Source organism: Diaporthe amygdali (assembly GCF_026229845.1).
Source record: "Diaporthe amygdali strain CAA958 chromosome Unknown NODE_14_length_1008325_cov_65_372321, whole genome shotgun sequence".
Taxonomy (NCBI): Eukaryota; Fungi; Ascomycota; class Sordariomycetes; order Diaporthales; family Diaporthaceae; genus Diaporthe; species Diaporthe amygdali.
This window is the reverse complement of record NW_026517034.1, coordinates 805,732-826,775: the sequence shown is the minus strand read 5'-3', so window position 1 is coordinate 826,775 and position 21,044 is coordinate 805,732. Positions and strand designations below refer to the sequence as shown.

At 56.2% G+C, this 21,044-nt stretch overlaps 7 protein-coding genes across 7 annotated transcripts; 2 read left to right on the top strand and 5 right to left on the bottom strand.

Annotated features, from left to right (window-relative positions):
* Positions 1-422: 422 nt before the first annotated feature.
* J7T55_003555 (uncharacterized protein) lies at positions 423-4,454 on the bottom strand (the record flags this gene model as incomplete). The annotated part of the gene is made up of 4 exons (XM_053143591.1): positions 423-1,738; positions 1,789-2,397; positions 2,590-4,284; positions 4,349-4,454. The coding sequence occupies 4 exons, from the start codon at positions 4,452-4,454 to the stop codon at positions 423-425; spliced, it is 3,726 nt and encodes a 1,241-aa protein (XP_052993804.1).
* Positions 4,455-5,873: 1,419 nt separating this feature from the next.
* J7T55_003554 (enoyl-CoA hydratase/isomerase) lies at positions 5,874-7,370 on the bottom strand (the record flags this gene model as incomplete). The annotated part of the gene is made up of 2 exons (XM_053143590.1): positions 5,874-7,259; positions 7,317-7,370. 2 exons carry the CDS (start codon positions 7,368-7,370, stop codon positions 5,874-5,876), a joined length of 1,440 nt encoding a protein of 479 aa, XP_052993803.1.
* A 473-nt stretch (positions 7,371-7,843) lies between these two features.
* On the top strand, positions 7,844-8,580 carry J7T55_003553 (small nuclear ribonucleoprotein sm d2; the record flags this gene model as incomplete). The annotated part of the gene is made up of 5 exons (XM_053143588.1): positions 7,844-7,863; positions 7,922-7,954; positions 8,028-8,056; positions 8,219-8,447; positions 8,538-8,580. The coding sequence occupies 5 exons, from the start codon at positions 7,844-7,846 to the stop codon at positions 8,578-8,580; spliced, it is 354 nt and encodes a 117-aa protein (XP_052993802.1).
* Positions 8,581-8,940: 360 nt separating this feature from the next.
* On the bottom strand, positions 8,941-10,794 carry J7T55_003552 (dihydroxyacetone kinase; the record flags this gene model as incomplete). The annotated part of the gene is made up of 2 exons (XM_053143587.1): positions 8,941-9,449; positions 9,507-10,794. The coding sequence occupies 2 exons, from the start codon at positions 10,792-10,794 to the stop codon at positions 8,941-8,943; spliced, it is 1,797 nt and encodes a 598-aa protein (XP_052993801.1).
* Positions 10,795-12,382: 1,588 nt separating this feature from the next.
* On the bottom strand, positions 12,383-13,882 carry J7T55_003551 (glycosyl hydrolase family 76; the record flags this gene model as incomplete). The annotated part of the gene is made up of 2 exons (XM_053143586.1): positions 12,383-13,737; positions 13,798-13,882. The coding sequence occupies 2 exons, from the start codon at positions 13,880-13,882 to the stop codon at positions 12,383-12,385; spliced, it is 1,440 nt and encodes a 479-aa protein (XP_052993800.1).
* Positions 13,883-15,280: 1,398 nt separating this feature from the next.
* On the bottom strand, positions 15,281-16,497 carry J7T55_003550 (nap family protein; the record flags this gene model as incomplete). Its single annotated transcript, XM_053143585.1, has 3 exons — positions 15,281-15,402; positions 15,456-16,223; positions 16,401-16,497. 3 exons carry the CDS (start codon positions 16,495-16,497, stop codon positions 15,281-15,283), a joined length of 987 nt encoding a protein of 328 aa, XP_052993799.1.
* A 2,863-nt stretch (positions 16,498-19,360) lies between these two features.
* Positions 19,361-20,442, top strand: J7T55_003549 (Rox3 mediator complex subunit; the record flags this gene model as incomplete). The annotated part of the gene is made up of 2 exons (XM_053143584.1): positions 19,361-20,317; positions 20,374-20,442. 2 exons carry the CDS (start codon positions 19,361-19,363, stop codon positions 20,440-20,442), a joined length of 1,026 nt encoding a protein of 341 aa, XP_052993798.1.
* Between the last annotated feature and the right edge of the window lie 602 nt (positions 20,443-21,044).

Here is a 21,044-nt window from a genome sequence, read left to right as displayed (position 1 = left end):
GAAGTACATAGCTATTCCACGTCTTATCTTCTTCCACTTCGCCTGTTTCAACCAAGCAGATATTTATGGCACGTTCAGAATCATCATCACAGTGAAGAGTGTGGTTCAAGACTTGCACAACAAGACTTGTACAACAATATTTAAATCTCTTTTGAGTCTTTCTCTCGTTGAATTCTACGATGGCAATGTGCTATGTTAAGGAGTAACTGCTCCTGTCCTCAAATGGCAAATGACAGTGCCCAAAATCTTGCGCGGCCCTTATTCGCTCCCAACCGCCCGTAGACCAAATATCTAGTCCAACAAACCCTACCGCTAACGCCAAACTCAAAGCAACATTCCGACAGTGATAGTCCACAAAAGCAGATAAAACAACCAAGACGAGCACATGGGATGGAAGGCCTTCATTCCATCTCTTCGGGCGCTCACTCGCCCTCTCCGCCATCCGCCATCATCGCCTCACCGAAGCTCTCCCACGAGACGCCCTCGCCGTCCAGGCCCGTCTGGGAAGCAGACTCAAAGGACACATGTGTCCCTCCCCCGCCTTGCTTGCTGATCAGCGGTGGCGAGCTGGGCATCACCGTGTCGGTGGTCAGGAAATGGCCGAAATCCAGCGTCTCTAGGTGCCCCGACAGCACCGTGTCGCTATCCAGGTTCGGCAAGCTTGCGAGGTCTAGGTCGCCCAGGCCGTGCGCCGACGAGCCCGTAGTGAAGTCATGAGCCTCCGACAGGAGCTGGTTCAGTGTCGATGAGAAGGGAGAATCGTATTCGCCGGTGCTCATTGACAAGCCATGTGCCTCGCTGTACATGCCCATATCACTGTGGTCGAGTGAAAAATGTGCGTGTAGGTGTTGGGTTGAATGACTGTTGAGATCATACTGCTGGGCAATACGCCTCATAGCACTCGATACTCGGGGTGTCTTGGTGGGTGTTTGTTGCAGAGTGTGGAGGGCATGTCCGGGTGACTTCGCGACCGAACGCGCCGACCGTATCGACTTGGACACACTCCTAGTTATGGGTCGATGGCTTGGCGTTGGTCTAGTAGGCGTCTTGAAATGGCCATTGTTCCGCTCCATAGGAGGTGGTGTTGATGGGCGGGGAGGTGTACCGAACAAATCCGCCATATCGTCATCAGCTTGCGCGGTACGGGCACCGGGTTTTGGTGTAGCTAGGAGCTTCAGGTCCCCGTCGATGTCCAGGTACATATTCTCCTGCTCCATAGCCACCTTTCTTGACCTCTCGTAGGACGGTGACGTCTTTACGATGTTAATTGCGACTTCACCGAGCACCTTGGGCTGGCCATCCTTTTTAGGGGAGGGAAATAAGAGTCGGCGTGTCCTCCCTAAATCTTCTGTGTCCTCAGCGGCAGGAGCCTGAGCCATGCCGTTGTCCTGTGATTTTGAAGAGCCCCGACGATCCGAACACGTCAAAGAATCCGATGGACCGGCCGACTGTGACTTGGAGCCACGCTCACGACTGGGTGGCTCAGTTGTTGGACCGCGCAACAGCATGACCTCCTCACCATTCTCTGGCGATGAACCCTCATCGGGAGGACCAATTGGGTCCGTGGTGAAATAAGCCTCGGAAGTCAAATTGGCAGTTCCCTTGTTCTGGGCCTTGCCCTTTTTTGGCCGAGATTTCCCATTGTTCTTCTTGCGTGGTTTACCAATCTGGGCTGGATCAGCCTCCCACCTGTCCTCAGGCCGATGATTCTTGAACTTGCTGAGCCAAATCCCACAAGCTATTGACTGTCAGTCCATTGCCCTTGAGCAAAGCCATCGTAAAACCTACAGTTGCAGAGCATATCTTCACTCCATTTGGATTTGTCCTCCGTTGGTCCAAGGGCTTTCTTGATCACCTGGTATTCCAGAGGCTTCTCGTTCTCGTCCCGCTTCGTGATAATGATGGCTGTGATACAGCCGGGCTTGTCAGAGAAAACGGGGAATTCAGGGCTTCCTTCACAGTGTTGCGAGTAGACTTTGCGCCAAGTCGGTGTGCTGATCGCCCCGCAGTTCGAGCAGAAAGTTGGCATCTGCCCGGCTTCAATTGCTTTCTCGAGTTTTGCTTTGATGGATTGTTTTCGAGAAATGTTTTTGCTCGGCGGAGCCTGATCTTCCTCTTCCTCAAACGAGCAATAGGGAAGATTAGTCGGCTCAGGCACACCCGGATCACTAGCAGCAACAGGTGGTTTAGCAGCCGACACAGTTGCATCCGCGGTTGATGGGCGATGAGAGGGAAACCGTGGCGGCTCTGACATTGCCGGCAATGCATGTGCCTCCTCCATCGAGTGAGCCGTGGGCAAGCCGTCAGCCATGGGCTGGTCCAGCAGGCGCAGAATGCCATCCTCCGGATCTTCGATTGACTGCAGAGCAGCAGCTTCTGGCGCAGGTGGTTCGCTGGCTGATTCACGTGATGGTTCATGTAGCGGCTCGATCAGAGGGCCTGATTGTGCAAATTCTCTTTTTTCGACTCCAAGCTCCGATGGCGGTTGGGGCATTGGCGGTGGGCCAGGGAGTTCAACGGGCATTTCCTGTCGTTGAAGATTTGGCTCAGTATTTGCTCTCTTCAACGGATACGCCACTGCCTTCGTACCAGTTCCTCGAGGTTTTTTACTGAGGGCTTGTGATGTGGATTTGGGTTTGTATATGCTCTGCTGCGGAAGTAGCTCTGGAGGTCCAGGGCAAACTTGCTCGATAATCATCATCCCCGCCTTCGTCACTGCTTTCGGCCGGTTGGCGGCGCCGGGACGTGGGGCTTCTGCAACGCTTGGGTCCTCTGATCGCGGAGGAAGCGAATTCGCCAGAGCGATATCGTCGTAATCAGCAAGAGAGTCGAATCCTCCGCTCATGAAGCCAGAATCAGGTTGCGGCATTGGCATCGGCGGCAGAACAGGACTGGAAAGAGGCGGGCTAGACCGCATAGAACGAGCTGATCGCGGTACTGGAGGACTAGAACCGATGTCTGCAGGGCTCTCTTCTGGTGTGTAGGCCTGTTGTGGAGATTGTGCGATGGATTCGGAAGGCGAGCGGGCGTCTTGACCCGGTGGACCAGGTATGCCACCGTCAAAAACCTGATATCTCGTCGAGCCATCATATCCCAGCACTGACGGCCTCCTTGATTGTGCCTGAGATAATGGTTTGGAGAGAGGACGAGGAGGCGCTTGGCCAGGTACAGGCGTTGGTGCGCGAGGGATTTCTTGGAGGTGGCTTCCTCCCACTCCGCTGGGACCAGACGCGGCGGGCCTCATGGTACGCAGAGAACCCGATGTACTTGCAGCAACTCGCAAAGAACCAGGGGCTGAGTCTAACGGAGCCCCCTTAGGCCAGTCAGCCTTAGTAGTCTTTGCCCTTTTCTTCTTGGCAGGCTCGTCTCCATCGGTCGCGTCTTCGAGGGCAGACGTGTCGCCTGCATCCTGTCTCGGCCGCTTAGGGGGCCTGCCTCTTGGGTTGCCCGTCTTTTTCTTGTTAGGCGCCTTTGACGACGACCGTTTCGGTTTCTTTGTTGGTGCGGGAGCCCCCGGCGCGTTACTCTTAGATGACGCAGATGCATTCTCAGGAGGCGGTCCTTGCGAAGATGGAGCGGAGGCGAACGAGGACATTGGTGCCACCGGCTGAGGTCCTGTGGCGCCGGGGGGTGGAGGCGTAGGTGCTGCGGGCAGTGGTGCAAATTGTTCAGGCCGAGAATCTGGGGCCGGGCTGGGCATCTGGATAGGTGTACCAAATCTTGCAGGAGCGAGGTTTGGACTGGGCATCGAGGGGCCATTTGTAGGACGGCCGAAACCGGGGTTGGACTGCATGAAAGACGACCACTCGCTGGCAGTGTCGGTCGGCGTAGGTGTCGGGGCATTACTACCGTACCCTCGTTGCATCTCAGAGTTGTGAGAAGTTTGGGGCCGCTGCATTCTCGGAACGGAGTTGAGCTTTAGCTTGACCTCCAATGTCTCCTTGATACCATTGCCAAAGATGGCGAGCATGTTCTTGGTAACGCGTCCAGTGACTAGCTTCTGCTCAGGGCTGGCAGCCGTCTGGTCGAGGCCCCATGATAGCATGCCTTGCCCGACCAGTGGGATGTCGTCTTCTGAATAATCCAAAGCGTAGACGGCATAGTCTTTATCAGGCTGGTTGACGATCTCGGGGCTGCATTGGGCAATAGCCTGCAGACATATTCTCAAGTCGACAACGCCGATCGTAGTCCTCTCGTCGACAGGAACTGTTTGTATTTGCAGGGTGTGAGGCCAGCGTGCAAGGCAGTTCTGCTGGTCCCTCTCGAAGGTGTAGTTGACTTTGACTGTAAAGTAAAAGGTGAGCTTTGGAGGGGGCCAAGGTCAAGGAGAGAGCAGTCATCTGCTTACGTCCCATAGGCCGCATTTGCGTCCCATCTGCCTCTTGAGGTTGTGATTGCGGTGGGAGGCCATGCGAATGATACTGCGCCCAGGGGCCGCCCCCCTGGGAGCCCATTGCGTTAGGGAACGACATAGTCGTTCACTGGTCGTACATGCATGCAATGTAGACGTTTAACCACGGAGACGAGGATTAGGTTGACGACTAGTGGTGGTTGTGCTTGTGAGGGCGAGGGAGATGGGGAGATAGACAACAAAGAGAGGAGGATGGTGGGTAGACGGCAATGGTATCGGTGGGACGCGTGAGACGTATCGACAAGAGATGGAAGGGAAGGTTAAGATAAATGGGTCTGGTGGAATTGAACGTAGTTTGTATGGAAGGAAAAGCAATTAAAGGCTGGTAAGTGGTTTGGACCTTGAACGGGTTTTGCTGCCACGAAGGTCGCGTCTCGTCTCGTAGCTTTCACGCGTCCTTTGAATGTGGAGTGGATCTTCTGTAGGTGCTAGGGGACAGGCCGGGGCGGTGGCCGGCTGAGAGCGCGGTAAGAGCACGGGGCCAATTGCGTGCACAAATAACGCGAATATCTTGCAGGAGTTTTCCAATTGATTATCCAGTGGGTTGCATACGCCCTCATGTATTTTTGCGTACAGGAAGGCGTTGCAGTAGGTGTTGATATATTCAAGAAGAAGAGGGTAGGGAAAAAGAAGAAGAAGGCGACGTGAAGGTGTGAGGTATCGCGACACGCCTGCTATGCGGGACGGGTACAAACAAATTGACGCGACGAGGAAGGAGCTGACCGACAGCTGCAGGCAGGACGTGAATGGACTGACAGGGGTAGCTCCCAGCGGGTCAGCCTCACACAGGCGGGATGCAGGTACCTTGGTATAGGACCCCAGCACCCCAGTAACGCTCGTCCGTCCTCAAGAGAGATAAAACGGCGCCCCACACCGATAAGGATGAGGATAACGATAAGGATGACGTTCTCCAGGCCCTGGTAGCACCCAACTGAATGTCGACTGTCGATCGGACTTAAGCACTTGAACTTTAAGGACAGCTCCGGGCGTCTCAGAAGGCAGCCATCCCACCATCAAATGCCGACCAAAATCAAACGAGAGAAGTAGAGGAATCTGGGGATTTTATCTCTTCTCGGGGGGCCGGGGCTTCCTATTTATACCCCCGAGTAACACGGCCGCTATTACCAAATGACTCAAGCCCCGGACACCATCTCTCTGTCGAAATCCTACACTTTCACGTCCGCTCACGGATAGAAGGGAGCCTCGCCGCCGCGACATTTTGCATCAACACAACCTGTTCCATTTGAGGTCTCCCCACACCCAAGCTCTAGCCGCATTTAGGGATCAACAAGGCCAAGCCTGATAATTATGCATCACCCACAGGACTGAGGCTATCGTCAGCATGCATTTCGGACCTATCTCCAAATCCCAAGTCATATGCACCCAGCACAATATATCATTTGTACATGTATTGTATCAAGGCCCAGATCTTCTGACCACTCTACAGCTGAAAATCTATCTGCTATTCTTCATCCACCCATTCAGCAATGTTGTTGCCGGGAATCACCTTTGTTTTCCGCGCCACAATCTCGCTCACGACCTCCCGCACGCCCTGCTTGCCATTCCTCTGCGCAGCGAAGGCGTTCACAATCTGGTTCTGTGTGTAGCTCTTCCTCGCCGCCAGATACTTCACGTCCTCCTCGGTTGGCAGCCCGAATCTCCTCCAGGGATACTCGGGGTAGTCCGCATCTGTCAACAGTTGCAGCGGGGCCACATCGCTCGAGATCTCAAAGAACGGCTTGGTGACGTTGTCTTCCTCTTTGATGTCCTCCAGGCTTGCCGGTTGCCACTTGGGCTTCTTGTCCTTGTCGATGAGCTGTGCCCTCACGCCCTCGGTGAAGTCACCGTGCCGCATGAACTTAGCAGCTATCTGGTGCTCACGCTTGAACGTGTCGGCAATGCTCCACTGCCGGCCCTGCTGCATCTGCTTCAAAGCCACATGGACGGACGTCGGTGACCTCGCCCTCAGGGTCGCTATCGTTTTGTCCGCCCACTCCTTCAGCGGGCCTTCAGGCTGCTCCTCCAGGGCTTTAACGATCTCATTGACCGTGGGCTTCGAGAAGCACCGGTCGATGGCCTTGCGCAGCTCTCCTCCCAGCAACACCGGCTGGTCGTGTGGTAATCCGGTGGAGTATTCCTCGATGACGTCGTTGATGAGCGACAACCGCTTCTCTAAGCTGTCAAAATCCCTGAACCTAAGCTCCGACAGCCGTGTCTCGAGCATTGGGAGTGTGGTGGAGTGCAGATAGTGCGTGGCGATACCGGCGTAGAGCACATTCGCCGCCTTGAGTTGCTCGCTTGTCAGGGCCAGGTAGGTGCCCACAGCGCCAGGCAGACGTGGCAGGAAGAATGAAGCGCCGACGTCGGGGAAGAACCCAATCGTGGTCTCGGGCATGGCGAAAACAGTGCGCTCCGTTGCTATCCTGAATGGCGCATGGATGCTGAGGCCGACGCCACCGCCCATGGTGAAGCCGTCCATGAAGGAGATATATGGCTTCTCGTAGGTCGCAATGAGGTGGTCCAGCTTGTACTCGAGCGCGAAATATTCATCAGACGACTTCTGACCTTGTTCTCCTGTCATGTTTGCTTTTGCCAAAGCCGCGACGTCCCCGCCGGCGCACAGAGCCTTCCCTGCACCCTTCATGACGACCACGTTGGCCATGTCTGATTTCTGCCATTCGATGAGTCGCGGAGCTATTTTGCGGATCATGGACCCGTTGAGGGAGTTGAGTTTCGACGGTCGGTTCAGTTCGATCGTCCGTAGGCCGTATAGACTGTTGAAGACGACATCTTCGGGCTCGTCGCCTGGCTGTGGTTTCCAGATTGCTGCCGATGATGATAATGAGGACTGTTCAGGGCGTTAGTATCAGTCAATTGGCCAATATACTGGTCTAGGTGGTCATACAAGCCTTCTTGAGCCTTGCTCCGGCTCCACGATCTTCGCTCTGAGGGGAGACATGACACTGGCTCTGCAGGGCCGACAGCAGGCTGATGCTGTTAGGCCAGCGCGTGCCGAGAGCGCCCTTGCGAACATTTACAAAAAGTTTGGTGACCCTCGACCTGGCGAATTCCCTCAGACGTGCATTGGAGGTCGACTGATCGAACTAAATCGAGTCGAAAAGGAGGGAGGACTGGGAGAATGGGGAGATAGCGGCGGGATGGTTGCGACCGGTCTTTCAGAAGCTCCAAATTTGCCGACATGGACCTCCAACCGCGGAGCCCTGGGAAGCTTGGGGCGTCATCCATGCCAGGACCGGCCAGAGCTCCACTTCCCGCGAGACTCGCCCAATCAGATCACAGCTGGCTTTGGGAGCTCCTAATTTTCTAGGCGACGTCTCGATGCGCTTGCTGCGTTGAACGTGAAAGCCGCGGCCTTGTCTCTCGTCTACAATCTAATCCATACACATACATCGCGACCACCCCACAGACACGATGGCCGACCCCAAGATCCAGTCAGTAACTCGTTATGATCTCATCTCACCTGACTTGGATACTGACTTCATAACACAGGGAACTGCTCACGAAGCCTCGTAACGAACTCACGTGCGTCCCGCCCGCCTCAATCTGTCGCGTCCCGCCGCCGGGCTGACTGACTAACTGGCTTACTTGACAATAGTGAATACGAGATATCTCAATTGGAAGAGCGTACGTACACACCTCGTCGATAGTCCTCTCGTCAATGCGCGCGCGGTGTGCCATCACTGGGGCATGCACGCCCGCAGGTGGCACATCAGGCACCCGCGGGAAGAGGACAGACACATAAGCACCAAGGACGCAGTCGCTAACACCTACTCTTGGGGGAAACAGATGAATTCTCCGCTGGGCCCCTCTCTATCCTCCAGACCGCCGTCCGAAGCCACACCCAAGTCCTGATCTCGATACGGAACAACAGGAAGCTCCTGGCGCGGGTGAAGGCGTTCGACCGGCACTGCAATATGGTCCTCGAGAACGTCAAGGAGATGTGGACCGAGACGCCCAAGCTGTCCAGTGGCAAGAAGGGCCGGCCGGTCAACAAGGACAGATTCATCAGCAAGATGTGCGTTATCACCCCCCAAACCAAGAGGATCGAAGCACCCCCGCTTCTATGTCGGCTGTCGGAGGCCTGAGACTAACGTGGGCGTTGCAGGTTCCTGCGAGGAGACTCCGTCATCCTGGTGCTGCTGAGCTGAAGGAGGGGCTGCGTTTTTACGTTTCACGATACCCCTAGGAGGACTACGTGCTGTCCGAGTCGTCAGGGTGTGTTCTGCTTGCTTTTCAAAAAAGGGTCAAGGTCATTCACATATGGACATAGGCGTTGAGAATTGAGTCGACTTTTCTTCTGGGATTCCAAACAAACAAATACTGTTTTCGCATGCGTGAGGCTCGACTTCCATGCATGCTGGTATGTTACTTGACATGGAAATTAAGAAGAATTAGGTATTACAGTCCGGACGCCCTCCAAAGATAAAAGCCCAAACCTCCGGCTCATAACTCCGCGCAGACCAAGCACTTTGGCTGGTGGTGGGGGCCAAAACAACTACCCAACAAGGCTACACCTTCTCCCAGCTCTCCTCATTCGCCTTGGGTGGGCTCAGCCCTGCGACACCGAGGAAGAAGTACGCCAGGCCCCAGGCACCCGGGTCGGGCACGTGCTTGAACCCCGAGCCGCCGACGTAGACGGACCGGCCCAGGCTCGCGACCATGCCCTGCGTCGCCTCTGCGGCAGCTATCGACGCCTCGGCCGCCTTCTGGACGTCCCCGGACTCGGCCAGGGTGTCGACGAACGGGTACAGCGCGTCGACCAGGGTGCGGTCGCCGGGCCGTGCGGGCGTGTACTTTGAGAGCGCCTCGCAGGACTGCTTCAGGGCCTCGGCCCAGACCTTTGGCGACGCGTCCCCCGGGGCCAGAGTGCTGAGGGCGTGGACGAGCGCGTTAAGGAAGATGGCGTAGATTGCGCCGCTGGTGCCGTCCATCGCCATCTCGACAACGGAGACGATGTTGCCGGTATCTACCACGGCGTCCCCGCTCAGGGGTGTGGTCTTCAGGTGGTCGATGATTGCTGGATTTGTTGTCAGTGAACATGCCAGAAGTGACGGACGAGATCATGCTTGCTCACCTTCTGCACCTCTCTTCAGCCCAATACCGCAGTCTCCGTCTCCGACTACTGAGTCGTAACGAGTGACGTCAGGCTCTACTGCGATCACGTACTCCAGGCCTTTTTGCAGGGCCTTGGAAGCGACGCTCGCATCGTACTTGAGCCCGCTGGGTTTAACTTCACCGCCTGCTGACGATGTGTCCTCCCGTGTCGCCTGGTTCTTTTCCTCCCAGGTCTCCTTGGAGATAGGGGCTGCCCACCCAGCTGCCTCAGACGGGTAGTCCAGCAATTGGATCATGCTCGGACCACCGATTTCTGTGTTGACGACATTGAGGAGAGTGATGCTGAAACCTAGACCGTTCAGACTCGTCATGTAAGTGCCACTCAGTATCCTGACAGGCCGGATGCCGTAATCCTTCTGCAGCTGTGTGACCACCTCGGCGGTGATGCCTCCCAACTCGAGGACGCTCACTCCACCCAGATTATTTACCAACAAGACGATCTCATTTGAGTTGACGTTCAGGAACGCCCTGTCCTTGTCCTCTTGGTCCAGCAGCTGCTTCAGCATCTTTCCGACCAATTGTGGCAGCTCGACTTCTTCCCTGCCGCTTCCGGCCTCGTTGTGAATACCCATGCCGATCTCAACCTCCTTCGCACCCAGGTTGCCCGGGTCATCAGACTTTGGCGCCGCGCGGCCGGGCACATGGACGTGCTCCAGACTGGCGCCGACGCTGACCAGGTTGGACGCGGTGAGCCTGGCGACCTTGGCAACGTCTTTGAGGCTGTAGCCCTGGGCGGCCAGGGCGCCAGAGATCTTATGCACGAGGACAGTGCCGGCGATACCCCTGCGGCCGACCTTGCCGGCCTTCGCCCTCCCAACGCCGACGTCATCGCCAACGACGACCATCTCGGCGTCAACACCACCGGCGTGGGCCTTCTCGACGGCCATGCCGAAGTTGAGGACGTCGCCGGTGTAGTTCATGACGGTGACGAGCACGCCCTTGTCATGACTGACGCGGGTCTGGATGGCGGCGCGGATCTGCTCTGCTGAAGGGGAGGCGAAGATGGTGCCAGATACTGCGGCGGCCAGCAGGCCCTTGCCGACCATGCTGGAGAAGGAGGGCTCGTGGCCGGCGCCGCCGCCGGAGACGATGCTCACCTGGGGGTTTGAGGAGTCATTGGGGGTGGGGCGCCTGTAGATGACCTTGTTGTGCTTGTCGAGGGCCAGGGAGGGGTTTGTGAAGGTGATGGCCTCAAGGGCCGAGTTGACAAGGTGCGTTGGGTCGTTGACAAAGTGTTTTGCAGACATGATGGCACGAGTACGAGCCTCGCCCGTGAGGAGAAATTGCTAGGCTTGAGGGGGTGAAGGGAATTGAATATCTGGATTGATTCACTCTCAACCTTGCTGCTTTAGCATGCGCTTGTCTGTGAGGAGAGGCCGGCGCACGCAAAGGGTTTATAAAGACCCACTGGGTGGTTGAGAAGGAGGATGGAAAAATTACTGATTGACGGAAGAATTGAGGGGAGAGGAGCTGGGGCGAAGGAGAGCTCACATCACGATACCTACCTGAGCGTGGCCTCGCCGGCAACTAAATAATCTAGCAGGCGACGGGCGAATCGACCCATACAGACAGCGAGGAGCTGTGTACCGGTGGCAGATGGTGGCAGAGCACGTCGGCCGTGGTGCCAGGAGGCGCCAGGAAGTCAGGGCCCCCGGCCTGCCAGTCAGGTTCCAGTCAGGTTCCAGTCAGGGTGAGCAAGTCCGCGCGGAGGAATCTAGAATGTCGGCTGTGGAGCGCAGTGGGATGAGCCTGTCACGCGCGGGGGCTGCTGCGGGGGAACGGATGGGGTGATGCAACCTGCTGGGTTCTATGCTGGTTCTTTACCGTACGGGCTGCACGTCTGCAGCGCCGTCTGCAGCGCCGTCTGCAGCGCCGTCTGCAGTACCCCATCCGCCCATCCAACCTGTCAACCAACCCCGAGCCCCCGTTTCTCCCCCCTTCCGTCCCACAAGGGAGGCACCGCACCCGAGCGAACGGTGGCCGCTTAAGCGAGAGTTTGTCTCTATGTCTGTCAGTTCTGTCTTGCATTTCCTGAACCTCCGCGTCGGTCTCGTCCCTTTTGTTACCCCTCCTTTCTCAGCCCCTCACATCCATCCCCAAGCCCAATCCTGCCCATCCCAACCTTCCATCCATCACCTCCACTTCTGCCACTCCATCGCATCGGTCCCAGCTCTGCGGGCCGGATGCCTTTTCCGACAGTCTTTTTCCGGGGATTTACTTTTGACTCTGGCCATTCAGCTATCCGATCGAACGGTTCATTCTCTCATTCATTCACACATCCGACCCGTGATTTCGTTATTCATTCATTGATTGTGTGTAGATATGTGCATATTGACAGACAGAATACCTGTTGTTGATTTACATCTCTGATCTGCACGGGTATCTCCTCATCCATCCATCAATCATCTAGTTCTCTATTCGCCTGTCACCCGTCCACCCTCTTTCCTTCATCCATGCTGTTCCATGCTGTCAACCCGCCACCTCCGGCTTGCCACTCGTAACAAGCTGACGAGTCGGCCTCGGCGTGTCGCACTGCGTCCAGCCAGCCGGCTGGAGATGCTGTGATGCTCTGCATCTATCCATCCATCCACCCATCCATCCACCCATCCATCCGTCCACTTAAATCCCGTATAGTCGGCATTAATCATAATATCAAGGCCCAATCCCCACTGACTTAGACGTGGGCAAGATCGCCATCCCAGCCCACAGTCAAACTCCTAGTAGAATTGCGCCGCAGATCTCTGAGCGGACCGGAGTCAACCAGTCAACCACCCCAGGATGTAAAAAGAAAAATCTCATATCATATCGTAGGACAGAGCCACCAGGGTTGTCGACTCATTTCATCACAAAAACTGATCCTCCAAGAATGCTCAACGCGATCGCGCTTGTCAGGAACCCAGCTGCGACCCTCTCGCCCGTCGTGACCGGCGCCAGCACGGGCAGCTTGTCCTTGTTTTCGATGCCGGCGTTGGGGTCTCCCTTCGACGTACCGCCCGTGTTGGCTGTCACCGGTGCTGTTGAGCCGCCGGCGTCGCTACCGCTGCTGCTTCCACTGCCTCCGCTACTCCCGCCGGCATCCACCCTCCTGGTGAGCGAGTACGTGACGGCTGACAGCGCGCTCATCTGCTGGCCCACGCCGACCAGCCCGTCGAACCCGCCTGTTGTCCACTTGAACCCGCACGCCGTGCCGGCGAGGCCGTTGAAGCCCTGAGCCGGCGACCCGGTGCAGGCCTTGGCGGCCGCTGTCGCCGTCTTCTGCAGCAGCGGCATGATGGTGTCGAAAGTGTAGGGGGCCACCTGCGTCGTGCCCGACATCCACCGCAGGAGGTAGCCCTTGAAGCTCTGCTGGTCCGTGTCGCAAAGCTCGACGTTCTCGCACGCCTGCTCCATCACGACGCTGTTGTTGAAGAAGACCGACGTCGCCTCGGTGAGGATCCCGTCCAGCCGCGACTTCCACTGCGCCTGCTCCGCGCCGCTCGTGATGTTGTACATGATGGCCGACCCGTGCATGTAGATGCCCGCGTTGTACGTCCACTGGATCACGTCCGGCTTGGTGCAGTTGGCCCCGTTGTCCACCCCGGCCCCGTCGTAGATGCGGAAGTCGTTCGTGATCAGGTTGACGCCCTGCTCCCACTCAAACACCCGCTTCGCCCAGTCCGCGTACGTCTGGTTGCCCGTGAACCGCGCCAGCCGCGCCGCGATGTTGAAGAAGCACCCGTTCGAGATCGAGTTCTTGTAGTTGAAGCCGTTGTTGAACGTGAAGATCTGCCACCGCAGCCCGCCGTTGCACGTCTGCTCGTCCCACCGCGTCGTGTACTCGTTGAACACGGCCTGCGCGAGCGCCAGCCACTGCGGCTGGTCCGGCGGCGGGTCCGGGAACCGGTTCTCCGCCGCCGACATGGCCGCCAGCGCCCAGAATCCCTGGTCGTCGTTGCCCTCCGTCCGCGTCTGGTTGGCCGGCATGTAGTCCCGGTCGTCGCCCACCTGGTGCAGCATCGCCTGCGTCACCACCGAGTTGTACGTCTCGTCCTTGGTGAAGAGCCAGTAGTCGATCATGGTCCCCATCATTGCCCCGGCCTCCCACCAAAAGTATGGTGACGGTAGGTTTCCCGGAACATCGCCTGTGTTATTTCCTGTGTAGTACTTCATCAAGCCAAACGCTATCGTGCTCGCCGCCGACTTTACTGAGTCTGTAGAATCTTGTCAGCCCAGCAATTCATCTGGACACATGCAGCATATGAGGCACTCACTATCATCGTTCATATTAAGATCGACGGCGAGAGCATTCTGGCAAAGCAGGCTCAACAGCCCTGCTGCCCCGAACACGCCCTTCATCGTGAAGAATATAGGAAATGAGTTGAGAAGGAAGCCAGTCTGTCTGTCTGGTCCTCGATTTGACCAGCAAAGAAACAAAGATCTGCGATACCAAGCCGCTCTACGGTCTCCACAGCATCACACTCAAAAAAGGAAGGAAACCAGGCCTCGGGATACGTTCAATGCCTCGGCCTCGGGGCTCGATCACAAGATCGGGGGTAGGGAAAACGTTACTCGGCCTGGAGCAAAAAAAGAAGAGAACCAAAAAGTCACAGATTAATGAATGTACACACCACCAGGGCTAGGCAGTGAAGGCAAAAGTGTGAATAGAGTTGTGCCCAGTAACCAGAGCAATAGGAAAGGAAAGAGAAAAAGGCCTTGGAATGGAAAACATGCCAAATCGAGAGACTACATTGGAAATGACAGCGACATCAGCCCCAATGCAAAACACCACCACCCACGAGATGGCCCGCCACGGCGTCACAGGCCAGGGAGGAGAAGCCAATCTGGTCTGCCAGCAACTTGGTCTGATCCATCGGATGCTCGACGTGCCACGAGGCTGTGCAGTTGCCCCGGGGGGAGGCGTGCGGGCTGGTGAAACGGCCCAAGTTCGAGGTTTGGGCTATCCAGTCTCAAGACGGCCGGCCGCCGGGACCCCTGCTCCACCTGCGCCAGACACTCCAGGTCAGGCGCGGGTTTGGCAACCCGTCACTTTACCCTCGCCTAGCATGTGCCAGCGGGGGCCAGCTTTGTTCTTATTGTTGTTCTGTGTGGAGGAAAATTCAAAAGGGGGTAGAGTCAATGGCAATCTGTAGATCTGAAGCTTATCTTCGCAGATCCCTACGGCTTTGTTGTGTTCGCGACGGCGTTTCGAGGGCAATTTGCTGGGCTTCAGACGCACCGCAGAAGAGTGGATACTTGCTACCCTCACGCTTTCGGGATTACTGTGCGACTGTGCATTTATGCCTCGCTGCAAGGTACCGTCGCTACGAAGCATACTGTCGGGAGAGAGAGGGAGACAGAGAGGTGAGATTAAGGTTAATCGCTTGCGGGCCTGGCGCCCAGCGGGAGAAGCGGCGTCCCAGGGAGCAAGCGATTGGTGCCAGCGATCAGCGCCTTTCCCGAAACGAGAGCTGTGGTCAGCCTCCGACGCCTCGCGACTCATTACCAGGTTTGTGATGGGCCTCCCGAGAGCCCGTGAGTGACGCTGCATCTCATATTCGTCTGAACCACTGGTCCAGAAGTGCTCAATTATGACGGCTGCACAAGCGGTCTTTCTCTGTTCAACCCCCTGCCCGCTGGCCGAAAGAAGGCCATGGACTTCAGACCGTCTTTGGGTGATCTTCAGGCCAATCGTCTATTATTAGCATCCGTGCGCACTATTCTCTCTGTCAACCACGATTATGCTGCTGCCAATGCTCATGTCTTCCGCCTTTTGGCAGGGGGCTCTTCCTCTGAAACCTCCTCCTCCTCCTTATTATCATCATCCGCATCAGACTCGAAGTCATCGTCGCTGACTTCGTCTTGCTCTTGCGCTTGGGCTGTGGAGCGATTAGCATTGACTCCTCTCAAGTTCGTGCACCTCTACACTTACTGAAGTATTTGATAGCATTTGGCCACAGATCCTCCGAGATGTGGATAGCGAGGCTGTCACCCTCTGGGAAAATCTCCAGCTCGTTCTCATCATCTTCGTCGTCTTCATCCTCTTCGTCCTCGTCCTCGTCCTCGTCATTGGGATCTTGTGCCTTGCCCTCCTGTCTGGCAAGACGTTCCTTCTGTGCCTTTTCAAAAGCCTCCTGGCTTTCCTTGGCGGATATATTCCGACCAACATAGCCGAACCATGCGAAGAAGCTCAACCCACCGAGTCCCGTGTTCTCAATCTTCTTCTTGAGTGATTTCTCATCTGTTGACAGTTCCCGGGCCTTTTCACCCTCAGTCTTGGCCTTGGCTTGCTGGGCATCCCAGACCTTCTTCACCGTCCCTAATAGGCCTCCCGTCAAATCCTTTCCCTTCTTCCAATGAATCTCGACAGGCTCGCTTACTAGGCCAGTCCAACCGCTCTTGGAGTGCCTCTGCCAGAACTTCTTCTCAATGACTTTGTCCTCGAAGTGGTCGTTGTCACTGAATTCAAACCTGAAGCACAGACTCCTAGGATCGCCTTCCTTCCCATCCTCGATCTCGAACCTCGTCACCGATAGAGACGTCAGCGACGTCAAGAGCAAGGAAGAATCTGACGGCTGAATGAACTCGTCGATATCTGGCGGCGCTTGCTCAAAGACCAGCGGCCAGAAGTTTGGGATTTGTGAGACGATCTTGTGTCTCTTCTCGTAGAGGGGCCGCTTGACCACCACCTCTTGCCGGACTACGACGAATGTTAGTGAGTTGTTACAGCATGTGACGGCGTGCAGTCTCCCGAGAGCAGTCTCCCGAGAGTCGTGTGCTTCTCGTCTTTTTCTCTCAACGTGCAGTTCCAGTGATCAATGGTGGAGGTGGGCAATGCTGGCAGCCGTCACAGCACACCATGATTGGAATCCCATACTCAGCTCAGTTTCTGCGTCATCAAACTCGGCGTTCAAGTCATTGAGCTCCTCATAAGTGACTGAGGACTCATCAGTCGCTGGAGGTGCAACAGCCATTGTCTGTGCAGAGTCGGGCAAGGCGCTTCCTGAATGTCGGGCAGGTGCTGTCTCAGCCGCGGTTGGCGACCGGAATGGTAGGGCGAAGATGTCCTCTTCACCGGAGAGACCTTGCCGACAAATTTTGAAGGTTTATTCGCAGTTCCCTGCGAGTTCCTTGGGGAAAAGGGCCGGTAAGATGAGGCGGTTATTTTTGGAGGTCGGTGTCTAGTCTCCAAAGTGCAACTGAAAACCCTCAATAACCCTGCTTCAAGACAGCAGTGGGGGGGGGACTGAGGGGGTGACTTACTGCATAATCCAGTACCACGAAGAACACTTTCTAAGATGGGGACTGATCACCGACCGAGCTCACGACTACTTCATCTGAAGGGGACAGAGCCCAATAAATGGGCGTGATGTCCAGTCTCCTTCCGTTGCCGAGTCCCACCTGGGCCAGTCTGTCAGTCATATTTCCCTGCAGTAAGTTGCAACGCTGCTCCGTGCCTCAACTTGGCTTATACAAACTCTGCAGCCCTAAAGTTGCTGGCTCCATGTCTCTGCTGCAGCCCGAAAACCTGATCTCGCTCCAATTTACAATGCTCACTTTTGCCGATCAGGCACGCGCACAGGAAACTGGGGCTTCGGGGCGTAATTATATGGTGGGATGGTACGCTGCCGTGATCCCGCACGGCCGGCTCTTTACCCACTAAAGAGAGTACGCGATCCGCCCCCGGGGTCAATCGATCTGCAACATGGACATGTCAATGAACCGACTGCTCGCCTTTTGGATCTATGGCTCCCCGGCCTCCTGCCGTCCCGGTCGGGTTCCAATCCGTTCAGAAGACCGTTTCTACCCAAGACCCATCAGACCCACTCTTCTTGGTCTTGTGGAGTCGTACGAGGCCGCGCGCTTGAGAGATTCATCCTGGGAGGACCCGAACGTAACATTCTGACATTCCAGGCCTTTGTACTAACGGCGGCGGCATGGTTGCATTCCCATGAACTCCGAGTGACCTTGATCTTGATTTTAAACCAGGAGTTTAGGCTCTCATATGCCGGCTTGCCTTGAACCCAGCTCCCTGCCTACGACCTTGCCGGCCTATGTCATTTATAACCACTTACATATACACTGGGACATAAAACTTGAGCTCCGTTGAAGCCGACAGGACACTGGCGGGAGCACCTTCGAGCCAAGCGAACTTTTGAGCATCCGCGATGCCGAAAGTTGTCTCGTCCGAGGGCTCCGTGCTGTTTGCTCGTGTAGACCTGATGTACGCGCCCAAGGACACTTATTCCGCCACGTCTGAGACTTCGGAACAGAGTCAAGGTTGGCTATCCTGTCTGAGTGCGAAGAGCAATGCATGTCTCAGGAGACACCGGCTCCACGTTTTGCACCGGATCCATTCAAAAAGTCTACACATGTGGAGATGGCCACTGCGTAAAGAACAACACTAGGTCACAGATGGAGCTCTGCAATAAGTGTCGACCATGTCACATTGGACGGTAGAGTCGAGGTCCAGATACTTGAAAGTAACCTCCCAATTGCTGTGTCTTCCAATTTTAGAGCTCTAGTCAATCCTCGAGTATCAATTTACCTTCTGCTCTGTGTTATGATGCTGGCTACAGTGTCTTTGCCGCGGGTAAAGCAGGAGAGAGAGCGTCAAGCAAGGTCCTCTGAGATCTGGGGCTCGGTCGAATGACAACCGAGTGTCTAGTCAGGTGGAGATGCCATTGATAGCAAAATTAAATGCACCAAACATACAATCCTCTCGTCGCGTGCCTATATTGAATAGAAAAAAATAACATGCGGTTTTCCGCTATTGTCCGAATACTCCATCGCCGTTCTCCGTGCCGATGCGCGGAGGATTAGCGGATGACCACCGATGCGAAGAGACTTAGGTACCTAGGTACTTGGCGCTATTGACCGGGTGACTGACTGACTGACTGGGCCAGAACCCAAGCCATCGACCGCGCCTCGGCCCAGGCCACACTGGGCACAAAGGCTCATTGCTGGCTCGAAACCAAACATTGCTGCTGATTGTTTCAATAGGAATCAACACATTGTGAGGCGGGCTGATCAGGCCCTGCTCTGGCTGTGGGGCGCCTTGAAATAGCGAATGAAATAAAGAATGGGCGGATGGGATGATGGGACGGACGGTAGATGATCGATGACCAAAGAGTGACAGGAAGAAGTTCCCTTTGTACCCGGTACCATTTTGCTGCAGCACACCTAGGCTTCGCTAGGCCAGACGGGCGTTGTACCCCTGACCCTTTCAGCTGACGGCACGCCCAGGCCCTGGCCAACCGGCTGGCCAACCACAAGCGGAAACAGCCAGGCGGGACTCAGACACGGGGACCCACTTCCTCGTCCACTTCCAGGCAAGCCCGCCGCCATCAATCATTTCAGAGAGCCTCCACACTCACCTAACCCAACCCAACCTTCTCTTCGTCCAAACCCGTATCCGACACCACCCAGCCCACCACCGCCAGCACCACCACCACGGCCGACGACGTGCCTCAGATACGGTCGACCTCCCCGAAATCAATCGTCCTGCCCAGGCGACATCGCTTTTCCGAGTCTTCGACGACCCTGCGACGCTGTGGTGCATGTCAAGCGACTCGAGTCTCCCCGACCGTCGCCGGTGACGCGACAGACCTCCCTGTCTCCCTCAACTCCATCCCACTCGTTAACCCGTCGAACAATCAATCGCGCCTATCGAGCACGACTCTCAGGCACCTTTCTGCGACCCCAGCCCTTGGTGGCTTCTCGTCGTCTCGACTTTCGACGACCTGCCGGTCGCATCGCTGAGATTTTACCTCAGTCGGAGCAGAGCCGTCATCCATCCGTCCCACCGCCTCCACCCGCGACCGACGGCGAGCCATCATGTCATTTAATCCTCAGACGCCGCAGAGTCCGTCGCACTTCTCGCCCAGTAATTCCGATACCGTATCGGGTGTGCAAAGCACGATGACCTCTTTCACCACAGCCTTGCCGACCCCGGCGCACTCCATCAACGGCACTGCTCTGCCCTCCGATTCGGTCGTCGACGTCAGTATGGGCGGCGAGTCCCCCAACAAGCGAAAGCGCGTCCACGAGGACGTTGGAGAGCAGGGCCACAACCAGAAGAGGATGCATATGGACGATGGCCTACCGGCCTTGAAGGACATGCATGAGGATGTAGGAGAGAAATACCTGATTTTGCAAAAGGCGTGGCAGCCGGCAAAGCCGCTACTCTCCGAGGACGTGTTTGAGACGTACGATTTGACCAGCCTCGCCGGGGAAGTCGCCCGAGTGTTGCCCGATGGAACTAAGAACGCCATGCGTAAGACGTACAAAGGCCAGATTAAGAAATTAGGCCTCATGGGACACTTCGACCCGGTGAAGAAGGAGCCAAATGACCCGCAAGGCATCCTCGCCTTGCTCCAGGTACCAGGCGAGGAGTTCAACATACATTTCGTCCGCGGTCAAGATATCGAAGACGGCTTCCGACCAGAGGTGCAGAAGGCTCTGAAGCAGGCCACCACCATGGCTCGGGGCACCATCTCCAGCAAGAAGTGGGATCAGGGGGCTCTAGGTGACTTCGCCGGGGGATCAAAGGGTTCGACCTCAGCAAAGGCGACGGCGCCTGGCACACCGATGCACCCTGCCGTCGGCGGCCTCCCCAGGACCAAGGCCCAGTCCGTCGCGGCTCAGGATGCTGCCAGACCGCGGAGAGCCAACAAGAAGAGAAGCTACGGTGACAGCAGCTTCGAGGGCTACGGTGAGGTGTACGACGACGAGACAGGGGCCGAGACCGGATACTCAACCGGCGAGGGCGAGGGCACCAAGCGGAGAAAGAAGGTGCTTAGAGCCTTTGCCTCTGTTCACATTGCAGGACCTCCGCTGACACTTTGCAGAATGCCAAGTCCTTCCAACAAATTGGAACACCCCGTCAGTCGTACGGACCTGGCATGGTTGGTGTCTAAATTGTGCGACCGATTCCGAGTCAACAGCTGCCCTCCTACGAGCTGCAAAAGTTTCTCGCTATTCAAGTCGTCCAGGCCATCTTTTGCGGATCGAACGCCCACGTTCCTTCTCGCGGCTTAAAGGAAGGACGAAGCATTCCGAATCGTATGCTACCATGTTGCACGAGCAACAACGTTTGCGAGCGTCGGCCTGCGTGCTTGACCGTCCGTGGTCATGCTTTTCCTCGAGCATTGTCTGCAAAATGCAGAGGTTGTGGTCTCGAGAGGTTATTCCCGCCCCTCCCGGCAAGATGATATGTCGGCGAGTTGGGCAGAGGTTTGAGGCAACGGGGAGCGATTCATAGGTGGACCTTGATACACCTAACACCAAAAAGGGGGAATGAGGGACAGGGGGTTCCCGACAGTTTGCGTGCATCTAGCAACGAACGGGGTTTTACAGAGTTATTAATGACTGACAGGACCGAGTTCATCACTGCTACGACACGACCGGACTGGAGGTTTCTGATTGAGTCGGGGCGACGGGCAGTCCCTTTACTGTTGCATATTTTGAAATTGAAACGAAGCATGGCGTTGGGGGTTTGTTGCTTTTCACGGTCACGGTC